The sequence below is a fragment of the Pteropus alecto genome, unplaced genomic scaffold (assembly GCF_000325575.1).
Source record: "Pteropus alecto unplaced genomic scaffold, ASM32557v1 scaffold246, whole genome shotgun sequence".
Classification (NCBI taxonomy): Eukaryota; Metazoa; Chordata; class Mammalia; order Chiroptera; family Pteropodidae; genus Pteropus; species Pteropus alecto.
This window is the reverse complement of record NW_006437742.1, coordinates 1166527-1181772: the sequence shown is the minus strand read 5'-3', so window position 1 is coordinate 1181772 and position 15246 is coordinate 1166527. Positions and strand designations below refer to the sequence as shown.

At 42.9% G+C, this 15246-nt stretch overlaps 1 protein-coding gene across 1 annotated transcript in view; it reads left to right on the top strand.

Annotated features, from left to right (window-relative positions):
- FRMPD3 (FERM and PDZ domain containing 3) overlaps positions 1–15246 on the top strand; it is a 61408-nt gene that overhangs the window by 34464 nt on the left and 11698 nt on the right. The window contains 1 exon segment of the mRNA XM_025048888.1: positions 8936–9080. Within this exon segment, the coding sequence (XP_024904656.1) occupies positions 8936–9080 (145 nt within the window).

The window sequence follows — 15246 nt, the reverse complement described above, 5'->3', positions numbered from 1 at the left end:
ATTCTGAAGTGGTTCAGACCCTGAGCCCCTTTGGGCTCATCTTTCTTTCCTATCTCAACTTTGTAGGACATGGCATCTTGACCACATATTAAGGTCAGCCAGTTTAGGGAAAGCTAGGGAGTATCAAATCAACCCATAAGAGGTCTTTAGCAGAGAGCAAGGGAACCGGAGAACTTGGAGCTACCCTTAGGCCATCACTTCCCGATCTTTCTTGTGTCGTAGCACACATAGGAAATTACATTCATGTGGAATACTGGGGTAAATGGACCAGCCCCAGAGACTCTGGCACCCCTGCCTGGCTGTCCCAGAGTCTAAAGGTATATGTGTACACCATTTGGGGAGCCCTGCCATAGGCACACCCACTTGGGATCATGGAGAAGGGGATGTCTGAGTATGTGGACAGAACCAAGGAGAGAGTGAAGAGGTAGAGCCTAGTCCCCATTTCACCTCCCGGAGTCCACCTCTTTCGGAACTTTAGAACATTTCCCATAGATTAGCTCCTTCAGACTGGCAAGAAGCTGTCGCCTGTGGAGAGCCTGACAGCTATGGCCAGCCACCCCCTCCATAGCTCTCCTGTTTGAACACCCAGTGACCACTGTGGGTGGGAGGCAGGCCTGCCAGCTGGTGAAAGCTATTAGAGGAGGTGCAACTTTTCTTCCTTAAAAGATTTCCCAAGGGGAAATGTTAGCAGATTAAGAGATGGACAGTTTGCTGTTTCTAAAAGAGCAAATTATTTACTTTATTTTTGTTTTTGTGAAATCCAGAAAGCTTTAATATGTTAATTTTTCCACCTGTGTTTTCACAGGATTGCCATTGGTTTAGGAACCTACCTAGAGTTGATATTTAATTGGCTTGTGACCACTTCCTCAGCCAATGATTGCTGCCCTTCTCAGGTGTTTTGGGTAAAAAGCCAAATGTGTAGGTAGGGAAGGGGGAGGAAAGACAGACATGCAGGGGAGATGAAGCTTCCTGAGAAATAAAAACAAATTTAAAACAGAGAAATAACTTTTTCAACTGAATCTTCTTCTTTGTCATATGAGTGATTCTCAACATTGGCTGCACAATTAAATTTTCTTGAGAGCTTTTGGAAAATAAAGATGCCTAGGTCCTACTCACAGAGATTGTGATTTAATTGATCAGGGTACAACTTGGGCATTAGGATTTATTTATTTTTCAGTTCCCTGGGTGATTCTATAGTACAGCCAGGTTTGAGAACTGCTTACCTCTGGGTCCAGTGCTCTGGGAGGAATAGGCAGAGCATGGTCAGTGGGGTGTTGCTTGAGTAAGGAGTACTATTCTCATTTCTAGGGCTGATCCAACCACAGTTGTGGGCATGAATGCTGCCCTGGAGGGGCTACACTCTTACTGGGAAGACCTAGACTCACAAAGACATATGACCTGCTTTAAAACACAACATCAGAACATGTATAGAACTCTGTAGTCAGACCAGGTTCAAATCCCGGCTTTACTACTTCCTAGCTGTGTGGCCTTGAAAAAGTAACTTAATCTGAGCACTGATTTCCTCAACTGAAAAATAGAGTGCCTATCTGAAAAGTTTCTCATTCAAGATTAAATGAGAAAATGTATGTTGAATGTCTTAGCACACTGCCTGACACATTATAAGTATTCAAGAAATGAAACCTGTTATTTTTTAAAACTCAAAACAACAATAAAGTTAATAGCAAGTAATTTTGTAGATAAGTATAGTGTGGAACATGGAACAAAAGAACAGGAAGGGGTTAACCAGAACTGGCTTCCCACAAGAGAGTGTTAAGATGGATCTTGAAGAGATAGGCATAGATTAGCAGAGAGAAGTAGCATGTATTCACAGGCAGAGAGCAAGCACGGAAATAAGCAAGCCATATGTGCAAGTCGATAAGCATAGTTGCTTGGCTGCAGCACATAGACGGGAATAACAAGAAAAGAGATTGGGGAGATTGGGGGTGGGCAGAACAAACTGGCTATAAGCTTTGAAGACCAGTCCGAGGAATTTAGATTCAATGCAACAGAATAATGGGAATCCATTGTAGGCCATGGAGCAGAGGAGTGATAGGATGAAAGCTGATTTGGACCAGTGTGCCCCATGGATGGGGGCAAGGCTAATGTAAAACCCAGGGATGTGAGGAGGGGATCATGGTGCTACTGCAGGGGTAAAGTGATAAGGGCAGAGCCTGAGCTGGAGGGACAGCAGTGGTAATGAAAAAGAAAGAATGAATGCAAAACATGTCGAATCATTAAGAGTGTACATGCACATTCCTATACACATTCCTCTCCTGCACATACAATACACACATCTTATTGTACCTAACTAATTACCTGCTGCACGTAGCTCAGGTGCACTGAAGAACGGCACTATGCATGCAGCACACAGAGAGTCCACATCATGGGTGGGTGGAGACGCGAGAGACTATGTTAAGTGATAAACAGATCTTGTTGGTGAATGAAGGGGGCTAGGAGAAGGTTGCATTTTGCCTAGACGATGCAACCATCAGGTGGCAGATAGTTCAGGTATGCTCTCCTTTAAGCAACCACTAAAATACATATGAAAAACCACAGGAGAATTATTCACTTTACATTATAATGTTTCTACTTTGTAGAAAGAGTTATGTGCAGTAGGCAGAATCATAGCCCCCCAAAGATGCCAATGCCCTAATTCCCATAACCTATGAATATGGTATGTTACATGGCAGGGAGGAATTAAGGTTGCAGATGGAAGTAAGATTGCTAATCAGCTGACTTTAAAATAGGGAAATTAACCTGGAATATCCAGGTGTACCCAGTGTAATCACAAGGGTCCTTATAAGTGGAAGAGAGAGGCAGAAGAGAAAGTCAGATCACTGCAGTGTGAGAAGGACTCAGACTGACCTTGCTGGCTTCGAAGATAGCAGAAGGGACCATGAGGCAAGGAATGCGGGTTGCCTTTTAAAGCTAAAGGCAAGAAAACCCATTGTTCACTAGAGCTTCCAGAAGGCAGAAGGGATGCAGCCCTGCCTATCCTTGATTTTAGTTCAGTGAGACTCATTTTAGACTTCTGACCTCCAGAACTAAAAATAATAGATGTATATTATTTAAGCCACCAGGTATATGTTCATTTGTACAGAAGCAACAGGAAATGAATATATAGAGAGATTCCTTCAAGTAGGAGGCTCTCATTAAAGATATGATTTGATTGATAAATGTTCTGCTCACACCCAACTTTGGTTACATAAAATCTGATGCATTTGTAATCAGAGATGTCTGCTGTGTGCACCAGTAGTTACATGTCAGTTCCCTATGAAATGAACAGGGCAGTATTTATACCTTTCTCATATAAATCGGCTGTCAAATGGAAACCCAGATCTTTTTTCTCTCTCACTCTTCCTTTTTTCCTCCCACCACTATATCATTTAGTATGGACTTACTGTTGCTAGGAATCATGCTAAACCCACTGAGAGAGACAAAGATTAAAAAAAAAGAAAAAGAAAAAACCTGGAAAAACATTCTTTCCCTCAAGAAGCGTACTGTCTTGTCAAAGAGAAAGAAGTTCGTCAACTAATGGCATACCAAAGGAGTTACCATAGGCTAGGTACCAAGAGTATGTCAGTGTACAGAGGAGAGCAAAATTAATTATGGCTGGAGGATTAAGGAAGCTTCCTGGAGGTACTTGATAACATCAGTGTCTGTAGTTACTGAGCGGTGCCTCTCCCCGTATATCTGCACAATTGGAAGGATTTGGCAGCTCCTTACTGGAGAATGGTTTACTTGGTCTTAGTAGGAGTCTATCTTTGGGATCAGTGTCATGCTGTAGGCTGCTCACGCAGTTGCTTAAGAGCCAGTTGGGTACATCTCTTCCAACTCTGGGTTCAGCGTTCTCTCATTGATAACTTGAAAGTGGCCATGGTGGGAGTATGTACACTAGGGAAATTGTCAGAAATCAGAACCTTTGAGAACTAGTTGTTAAATGTTTACCAGCACACCACTGCAGAGGGTACATGAAGAAAGACTGTCTGAATTTCCTTAACAAGGAGCATGGAAGTTAGAAGTCAGACTTGGCCCACTTCCTCCTAGATATGCCACTTTGGGAATATTTTGGAAGGGCCTGGTGAAACTAAGATTATTCACTTAAAGCAGTAGTTCTCAGCTCTGGATGCATAGTAGAATCATGTGTGGAGATTTAAAAACCACTGGATACCAGAGCCCTTCCTCTCAGACCATTTAAACCAGAATGTCTGGGGGTGAGGCTGGGGTATATAGGTTTTTAAAGGTAATTCTGATGTACATATGACCTGAGAACCACTGCCTTAAAGTGTTTTTATACCTTGCCCCCAAATTGGCTGGCTTTGCCCAATTAGCCTTTCCCAGTGCTGTGAGGTCAAGGAATATAATCTTGTACCCCTGTCCCTCCAGGCCTTTGGATTCCCATCCTTTTCCTGTTTTCAGGGATGCTAGGGCGAGCTGAGGTTACTCCAGGACCAATCCCCTCCTTAATTGACATCCCAAAGTGCTAGGTACCTTCGGGCCCCCAGAGCACCCCAGGATGGAGATGGGGCTAGAGCATGCCAAACTAATCCCTACTGTACCCTCTCATGGCCGGCCATGCCTCTGACTCCATTCTCCTTTTCTCCTTCTCCATTTGAAAATGGCCTGGACATATTTAGTTACAGTTTTCACTCAGCTTATGTGCTCCTAGAGGAGGGCATATGAGGTAGTGTGCAAATATCTTTCTTCAAGAGACAGCAGTCTGGGACTGAGACAGCTCTGGGCCATTACCATATCCCATTACCACAGAAGCACACAAGGGGAGAAAAGAAGCCATCAAAGGAATGTCCCAAGGGATTTCTTGTGACCCAGTGTGTCTCCTATTCTCATGTTTGAGCTTTATTGCTCTAGTGCATTCTGTAGGGACAAGCATTACATTAGACAGCATGATCATTAAAATCATATTTAAAAGAAAATGTTGGTTTTGAAGGTTTCTAAGAAAATCTATCCAACCTCCTTGCTTGCCTGCCTTTGATTTGATTTTTACCCCTACTGGCAAAAAGTACATCTATGTTCCTTTTACAAGCTGCATTTGCCCCGTGCTGTGGCCCATTTGGCTGTGCAGGGATACAGAAGAGAGGTTCCTGATATACTGTGCTAAGTCAGCTGGGAATGTGCTTGGCCCTCTCTATGCACAGGATTTTGCTTTCATGCTGCTTTATTGCTAACATTGGGCTATATTGGGTTAAGAAATAAGAGGGAAAGTTGAAGTCGGAAAGTTAAGTCAATCGGCCAGTTAGTCACTTAGCCTCTGATTTGTCCATTAGCCAGCAGACCAGTCAGCCAGACAGCTTAACCGGTCAGGATGTCAGGCTGTTAGGCTGTCAGGTATTCTTCCTGTCCTACAACCAGCTTGTGAGCCAGGGCATCAGTGGGTCAGACTGCCCTGCAGCCAACTGGTCCTCAGATTGTCCATCAGTCATCCAGCAGTCAGCCTGTATTTTGGTTAAATGGTTTCTCATTCTATTTATCAGCCAATGCCATTTCCTCAGAGAATCTTTCTCCAGCTTCTGAAACCAAATTAGTCACACATGTGCACATTCACACCCACCTACCCACACACGGATCCAGGACATTCTATGTTCTGATAGCTCTCTGTACGTTTCCTCCATAGTGCTTATCACACCTTGCAGTCCTGTTCATTTCTATGATTATTTGGTTTATGTCATATTTCCTGCTAGATTATAAGTGCCATGATGTCCAGAAATGTGTTGGGCCTGTTCTGGGATGAATGGCTGCATCTCTCCATGGGCACTACTGTCCATGAGCCATCTAGCCAATGTGTGGACAGAGTGGGGCACAGGAGCATTTCAACTGGAGAGACTAGCATAGGTTAAGGTATGAAGGGGTACAAGAACATGGCATCTCTGGCAAATTGTGAATGATATGTCATTGCTGTTGCATAAGATGAGAAATCGTGATGAGAGGAGGGTGCAGGCAGTTAATGACAGATATGCTTAGAGCTATAAATTGAGTCCAGGTCATAAAGGGCTTTGTGTGACATTTGAAAGCAGTGGTTTTTAGGTGATGAGCTATTTAAGATTTTAAGTGACAGGGAGAGTCGTATTTTAGAACGTGACTCAGACAGCAGGAAACAAAGTGGAGAGAAATGGGTAGAGACTGGAGGCAGGGAGGACAATCAGGTGGCTATTGGAGGTCCTGAAGTAAGTGTGTCCTCACCTTTTCCATATCACAGAAAATACCATGATTTGTATGGCATACTAGAATAAACAGATGAGGCAGCTCGTGGCCAGAGGTACCCGATCTGGAAGCTGAGGGGCTCAGGATCTCAGTACACTTGTCACCCAATTCACACATACCTTGAGAATTTTTGGCCTTGAAGAGAGATGATGACAGCCTGAAATAGAGCAGTGGTATCAGGAATAGCTGTGATGTTTGTGAAGGCTCCTGAGGCAAACCTAGTGAGTCTTTGGCCCTCATAGTAATGGTAGTAGCAGCTATTCATACCCAAACCTCTGTGTATCCTTCTGCCATTGGTGGCAGGGGGTGAGGCAGAAAAGGGCATCTCATTTTCCCCACCCCCATTCCATTTCCCTTCTGTCCCTACTTTGTTGTACACAAAGTTGAGCATTCTGTTGTGACTGAGAAACATCCATTGACTAGAGGTACAAACACCCACTCTGCCCCTTTCTAACAATGACCTAAAGGTAACATCTCATCCTGGTCCATTTTTCACTGGAGAAAGGAACCATTGGTCCTTGGGTACAGACTGTTCCTTTTCTTGCTGATGGTATTGCCTGAGCTCCATAGAAGCATCACTAACTCATTGCCTAAGGGACAGAATCCAAATGCCTTACTGTGGCATGTAGTGTAATTGGATGTACAATAACTATTAAATAATTCAAGATAGGGTCAATCCAACAGAAGATCATGTGATATAGACATTGCAGCGTACAAGTTCTGAGATAGGTAAAGAGCTCAAGATGGAAATAGGCTGGAGATGGTGATTTTGGAATCCCCAGGACAGAGGTGAAAGTCGATGCCCTGATGATGAAGAACTAAGGGTTAAGGACTCAGCCCAGGACATGGATTGGGTGGGGGAGGTTGTGCAAGAAGAGCCAGCCAAAGAGAAAGATGGAATGTTCAGAGATTGCAGAACCAGAACACAGTATCACCTCATGGAAACAGAAGCCAAGAGAAGAATTTCCAAATGAGAAGGCGATTACTGTTGGCAAATGAAACAAGCTGAGAGGTATGAAAATGAATGCAAACTATTGTATTTAGCTGGAAGGAGGCTTCACTTCTAAATCAGGTGGCAAACTATGGCCCGCGAACCAAACCTGACCCACCACTTGTTTTTTGTAAATAAAGTTTTCTTAGAACACTGCCACACCCATTTGGTTAGCTTATAGATTATCTATGGCTGTTTTCACACTACAATGGCAGAACCTGTATGGCCCACAAAGCCTAAAATATTTACTATCTAGCCTTTTACAGAAAAGGGTTGCCAACCCCTGGTCTGTATGAACTACAAAATATTCAACTCAAGCTATGTGTTGGGATCCTGGGAGACAGCAAAGAAAATAGGTGCAACTTTAGCTAAAAGCTGAGCTGATATGGATTCAGAATGGTTCCCAGGTGATGATCCAGCCAAAGAAGGCTAGTCTTGTTGGTGACCAAGTTCCATCAGGTCTTCATGATGTCCCTTTTTACTGCCACTACCCGAATGGAGGCCCTAATCACCTCTTGCCTAGACTTCTCACTGGTCAGAGAAGAGACTCATTCCCTCCTCTTAATTCTTGTAGTTCTTAATGCCTGGTCTGCAAATTCTCGAAAGTGAAGGCAACCCATGGCCCCATGGCTCCCTCTTCAGCCAGTCTTTAGAGGTCTTAATATGGTAGCCATTGCCCTGTCCCAGGGAGAATGCTCTCATGGCTGACTTCCACACTTTTAAAGTTACAATATAGACATTGGGAAGGTTTATTGAAAATGTGCTGATTTTTCATTTTTGTTTTTTCATTGCCAGATCTCTGAAGCAGTCAACTAGCTAATCCCAATATTAATTTGACTGATTTAAGGTCAAGGACAAAAGTCAACAAAGTATGCTAGTATTTCCCAAAGTGGGTTAAAACAACAACAACAACCCTGAGAACACCATGAGATATTCTATGAAAATAGATTTTTTCAATCTAATAATTTAGAAAAGTTCGAATACTAAAGCCTCCCTCTTGAAGTTTCGCAGTGCACCTTAATATATTAAAGGATTTGAGAATTTCTGTAAGAACAACTGTCTATATAGCTTTGTTTAACCCAGTGTTTCACACACATATTTGACCAAGGAACCCTTTTAAGGAGCACCAATTAACATCTTGAGAACATTTTGGGAAACAGAGGAAAAAGAGGAAAGCATAAACGTCTGAGCAGGCTTGCAGACCAGAAAGACTTTGGCCCAGAAGCCACAGTGAGAACTTGGTTGAATGGAGTGTCCATGTCTGGAAGCTGTTCTGGGTAGTGTAGGGGGTTAGAAAGATGAGCAAGAGATAGTTTATGCAATCAAGAAACTTTCCATCAAGGATATTCCCCAATCTAGCCTTGACTCCCAGGTTCACCCCAGCTTTCCCAGCTGGCCCACGCATCTGCTGAGCCTTGACAACCTTCAAAACAGCCACACAGCAGTCATGCAATATTATAAAATTTTAGTCTTTTTCAATAAAGGTGATTCATTAAATGTATAATTAATGATTGACTTAGTTTTGATACCTGGATAAGAGTTTACTGTAAATAAATTCTCAGATTGGAAGAAATTATTTCTCAGGCCACGTGCCTCAATTTTTGGTTCAGAAACTCTGGTTCCCTTAACCATGCAAGTCATCTTTTCTTCACTATCATTCTCCAGCGAACTGAACCTGCCCACCTCCTTCTGGTATCCTCATGTTTCTTCCCATCTCTCTCCCAGCCTCTGGTGCTGTTGATGGAGTGGCTCGAAGCCACCAACTTTGCCTGCCTGATTGCGGGGTACTGCCGCCTCCTGCTGGATTCCAGGAAGATGGTCTTCTCCAGGCCTGCTAGCCAGCCTCTTCCACCTCCAATGATCAAGGCAGGTAGGGCTCAGCCTCAGTCTTTGGTGTGCCAGAGGCCCTTTGGACCCTGGAGATATGGAGGGAGGAGCTCCACTGCCTTAGTGCTCACCCCATTCTGCCAGCACCTAGTTTACCAGGAGCAGAGGCTGTACCACTGTGTCCCACTTGGCACAAGCCAGTGGAATAGACAGCTGGCTTTCAGATGGGCTTGTCCTACAAAGGATGCCTGTGACAACACATCGCAATTGAGTCAGTGAACAATTGTAAGATAAAAATAGCAAACAAGCAATAAATAGAACCAATTAAGGAATCACGCTGAATCTAAGGCAAAGCTTTAGAGGTACATCGATCTAGAAGGGATGCATGGGTGTTCTGGCTTAATTGAGTAGAGGTTGTAAATGAAGATAAAACTTTTCTTCTGTTCATTATAGGGGGGGTTGACAGCTGCCTGAAGTAAGAGGCCATGTGAGGCTCGGGTAGGGAAGACTTTCCAGGCCCAGAGTATAGTCTAGCATGAGGCTTGGAGATAGATAGGAGGGAACGACCACTAAGAATAAAGTCAAGTGCAGCCCCCAAACAGCTCAGTGCAGCTACCACTCAGAGCTGTCCTGATTATGGTAATCAGGAACGGGCCTTGGAAAAAAATCGGCCCAGTCTTAATACTGCTGCCCTGAACCAAAGTGGGAGGAAAAGGAAGAGACCCATAGAACAGGTACTCTCAGTACACATATTAGACCTAAGGCTCAAGTTAGTGTAGTAAGTACTTCCCAACCCCAACACCCAAACATCACAGGCAGTAACTGAGACTTTCCACCCAGTGGTCACCCTCCTCACATGCTGAAGTCTCTTCATCTACTTGCCTTGCTGCTTGTCTATTTCTTTTCTCTTCAAGGCTGTCTTGCCTTGCAGCATGGTCACATATGCTCTAGATTGAGGAGTTTGAGAGTAGAAACACGTGCCTGATGGATGTTCCAGCACCCAGTGGCCTGAATACCCACACACACCCTCTCACCTCATTATCTCTTCGTCACAGACATCATGACAAGCCCATATGTACATCTCATAACATTGTCCACAGGAATTAGAAGGCAATCACCAAATACAGATTTGAGAAAGAGTAAGTGGCCCCAAGGCATATGAAGGAGGCCACATAAAAAAGCAAAATAACTGACTTGGAATAGAAAGAACCCAGAGGGCCAGGTTGCCACACATCTCCAGGCAAATGGTTCTGAAGTGGGTGGTCATACATACTATCAAACCTATGATAGCCAAATGATAGCAAAGCCAGCATGAGCACTCTCAGTATCACCTGTGGTCTTTGTCTCTGTCATCACACATAAGTAAATTATACTAAGTAGGATAGAGAGGGAAAAGGGAAGGCAGAAGAAAAAGCCTGGAGCCCAGCTGAGGACCAGATGTGGAACTGAGATTTGTTTAGAGGGGAGTCCATTTTAAGAAGTCCCTGAGGTGGCTTTGTAGTCCCACCCTGCCTTCCAAGGTGTTTCTGTCATCCCATCCGCACTCTAGCCAGTGCTGTCATTAAGTCTTCCCTTTGTTGTGGCGATAGTGGCACCATGTCAGGGCTTTCTGTGTCCCTTAAGTCTTACCAACCACATTGCATGTTGTGTCCATGTTGCTTTTCCAAAATCAAATCAATTTCATTAGATTCTCTTAGAGGTATTGCAGTCTGGAAAGGAGACTTCTATAAATGCTAGGCATAGCTTTAGAGCCCCTCCCTGATTCCTAAGAGCCCCGGTCCTTGGGCCTGCAGAGTTTTGGGGTCATAGGCTGCCTCTAGCACAGGGACACTCTGTCCATGCAGGAGGCAGGAGGCAGGAGGCAGATGCACCACTGTTTGTAGGGCTTGACTTTCCCAGGGGGTTGGACCAATGCCTGGGCCCAGTACTTGGCCTTTAGTTGCTGAGTTGCTGGGTGGGGAAGGCTGAGCCTCATGGCTCTACCAGTAAGGGGCTGGTGTGCACATCTTATCCATGGCCCCAAGGATGAGAAAGGGGGAAAGCAAGTGACACCACTGAGGAGACCTCCACCCAGATTACAGTGAGTGGCCATGAGTTCCTAGTACAAAGTTGAAATGAATTCCTCCATCAGCTCTAAATTTCATCCCAGAACAGAAGCCCCAGTGCCAACTATGGTTAGGAAAGGCCTATAGGGAACAGTCATTCTACCAACCTCACCTGGGCTTTTCTCTCAGGGCTAAAACTCCAGCCCACTCAGAGCCTAGGTTCTCTAACCAGGTCTGTATTCTTGGTCCATAGCAGCTGCCGGCTGCCAGCCAACTCAACTCAATGTTCAGCTGACTGGGCCTAAAGGATGCTGTTAAACCAGTGACTGGTAAAAGAAAAAGCATCACCTCCCCTCTGAGACCCAGAAAAAAAAGGAAAATGGGGGTGTGGAACGGAAGAGATTACCTGTTGGGCGTTATCGGTAGTTTTCCCAAAGTAGGTTTTTCACTTATTCACTCACAACTATTTCTCAAGTACTCATTATGTGCCAAGCACTGCAGATAGAGCTGTGAATAACAGGCATGGTCCTTGCCCTCACAGAGTTTAATGAGAGAATGTGGACCGACAATTAAAGAGATAATGCCAATACAGTAAGTACCTTTGCATTTGTATAGAGGAAATTCAACTGACACAACAGAACAGCACCTGGTCTTAAGGATGCAACTTAGAGAAAGTCTCAGACAAATGCCAACTTTCAGCCTGTACTGGGGTGATAAGAAATCCAGAAGCAGCTGCCATCATTCTCTAGCCTTGAGCTCCCTGTATTCCTGGGAAATCCAGAAAAATAAGACTGGAGGCCCCAATTGGAGTCACAGTTGGAGGAGGAGTTCACTTTATGTTTTCTCTCATAGTTAAAAAACAGTTTGTTCTGGTGAATCGAACATTCTTGTTAATGGCTATTCCATATCCCATACATGTCTTATCAATTTTCAAATAGTGAAAACCCAGCATGTGCTAAAGCTAGACCGAACATAACAGACTCTTTTATTTTTGATGATTTAGAAAGGACACAAGGTTCTTGCAAGGCCTCTAGGTCATTTGTCCTTGTGACCAGTAATGCTCTTCGGACTGTAGGATATAGCAAGGCCAATAGAAAGTCGGTTGTTTCAATGTCGTGTTGACTATATATGTGTGTGTGTATAATATAGTTTTCAATATAGATCCAGTTGGATCACCATCCTGTTCTTTGCAAGCATTTTTTTAAGTCAGTCTTCAGAGTGGGTGAGTACAGAGGGATAGACTAAGGCATCTCCTTGGGAAAAACTGGTGAGCAATTTACAGATTTGCAATCTGGAAGTTATGCTGTCTCAGCTATCAGCTGAACACACCTGGCTTTATTGGCATTTCTAACTTTCTGTCTGGAGGAGATCCAGGCTTCTTCAGGGACGTTTTCTTCTTCGCATAGCCCTATGCTGCTCCTCGGATCTAGAAATCACAGTACCAAGTGAGTGGCTGTGCATCACCTGGCCTTGACAGCCTGGTATTGGGAGATGTTTCCATTTTGCAGGGGGGGAAGCCACCCTTAGACCTCCAGCCCTTGTCTGAGAGGAGTCACCACCTCCTTATTAAACATGCCCCTGGGAGCCACCTCCGATGGCAGCCTATTGAGATTGTTCAGCTGTCTCATAGGTAATTAGCACCCAGTGCATCTCTAGGACCTGTGATCAATGCCTAGGAGTAGAGACCTTCTGAACTGATAGTTCAAGCTCCTGGCTCAGTGCTCTCCTAGAGTACTTCTTCCCTAAGTCTCACAGGGTCATTACCTACTATTCCTCCAGCTGATACACAGTTTCTAGGTGCAGCCGCTAAGGCCTAAATTGAACCCACTCAATGTAGTTACGCTGACCAGATTTAGAGGGGCAACATGGTCTATGGAAAACAGTAAAGGCTTGGGATCTGAAGTCAGAGAGACTTGTGTTCCAGTTCCTGCCTGCTGTATCTTAATGTGTAATCATGAGCAAGTTCCATAAACTGAGTCTCAGTTTCCTCTCCTGTACACTGAGGATAATAACAGAAGCCTTCCTCATAAGGGATTGACAGGATCATGTGAGATAAGCTCCACAAAGTCCTTTCAAGTGCAGAACACATTTTTGCTTTTTATACTGATTAAGAGTTCACCATGTGCCCAATGCTGTTTCTTTTTAATAATCAGTTTTAGCTAGGTACAATTTCCAAGCCAAAATATTCACCCACTTAAAGTTCACAACTCAGTGTTTTTAAGTATATTTAATATATTCACAATGCTGTACAATCATCACCATACTTTAATTTTAGAGCAGTCTTGCTCCTCCTAAAACAAACTCTGCGCCCATTAATCCTCATTCCCTATTCCCCTCCTAATCACATCCTAGCCCTAAGCAACTACTAATCAACTTTCTGTCTCTGTACCTTTGCCTATTCTGGACATTTCAGATAAATGGAATCTTACAATATATGGTCCTTTTGTGACTCGCTTTTTTTCACTTAAGCATGTTTTCAGGAGTTATCTATATTGTAGCATTTATCAGTCCTTCATTTTTTATGGTCAAATAATATTCCATTGTATGGATAGACCACATTTTGTTTATCCATTCATCAGTTGATGGACATTTGGGTTGCTTCTAACTTTTGACTATTCTGAATAGTAATGTTATGAACATTAATGTACAAGTTTATGTGGGGATCTATGTTTTTATTTCTCTTTGGTATATACCTAGGAGTGGAATCCTGGTCAAATGGCAACTCTATGTTTAATTTTGAGAAACTGCCAAATTGTTTTGCAAAATGACTGCACCATTTTACATTCCCATCAATGACATTAGAGGGTACAATTTCAGCATATCCTCACCAACCCTTGTTATTGTCTGTCTTTTTTATTAGATCTATTGTAGTGTGTGTGAAATGTATCTCATTGTGGTTTTTATTTATATCATTGTAGCTGATGATGTTGAACATCTTTTCATGTACTTATTGGGCATTTATATATCTTCTTTGATGATATATCTATTCAAATCCTTAGCCAATTTTTAAATTAGGCTATTTGACCATAAACATAAGGGTTTATTTCTGGACTCTCAATTCTATTTCATTGATCTATATGTCTGTCTTTATGCTGGTACCATACTGTCTTGATTACCATTGTTTTGTAGTAGGCTTTAAAATCGGGAAGCATAAATCCACCTAATTTGTTCTGTTTTTTTTTTTTGAAACTTACTCCCCCACCCAGCTTTATTGAAGTATAATAGACAATTAGTTGCTCATATTTACATTGTACAATTCAATGAGTTTTTTTCAATTATAGTTGGCATATAATAATATATTAGTTTTAGTTGTGCAGCATAGTGATTAGAGATCTATATAACTCATGAAGTGGTCACCCCACTAAATCTAGTACCCCTCTTCCTCCTTACATATTTTTTACAACATCATTGATTGTTTTCCTTATGCTACACTTTATATCGCTATGACTATTTTGTATCTCTCCATTTGTACTTCTTAATCCCTTTGCCCTTTTTCACCATCCCCCTCAACCCCACTCCTGTTTAGTATCCCTCAAAATATTCTCTGTATCTATGAGTTTGTTTCTCTTTTTGTTGTTGTTGTTGTTGATTTTGTTCTTTAGATTCCACATGTATGTGAAATCATGTGGTATTTGTCTTTCTCTATCTGACTTATTTCATTCATCACAATACCCTCTAGGTCCATCAAGGCAGTACCTTTTTCCATCCCCTTCCTTTTAGTCTGTGTGTGTCTTTTAATCTGAAGTGAGTCTCTTGTAGGCAACATGTAGGAATCTTGTTTTCTTTTCCATTCATCCACTCTGTCTTTTAGTTGGAGCACTTAATTCTTTTCCATTTGAGGTACTTATTGATAGGAATGTAGTTGTTACCATTCTTTATTCCTGTTTTTGATACATGTTTTTTTCTTCTTAAAGAAGTCCCTCCAAGATTTCCTGTAATACTGGCTTGGTGTCGATGAATTCTTTTAGCTTATTTTTGTCTGGGAAGATCTTTATCTGTCTTTCGACTCTAAATGATAGCTTTGCTGGATAAAGTATTCTTGGCTGTAGATCCTGGGTTTTCATCATGTAAAATATTTTGTGCCAAGCCCTTCTGTCCTGCATAGTTTCTTTTGAGAAATCAGCTGCCAGTCTTACGGGTTCTCCCTTGTAGATAACTAACTGC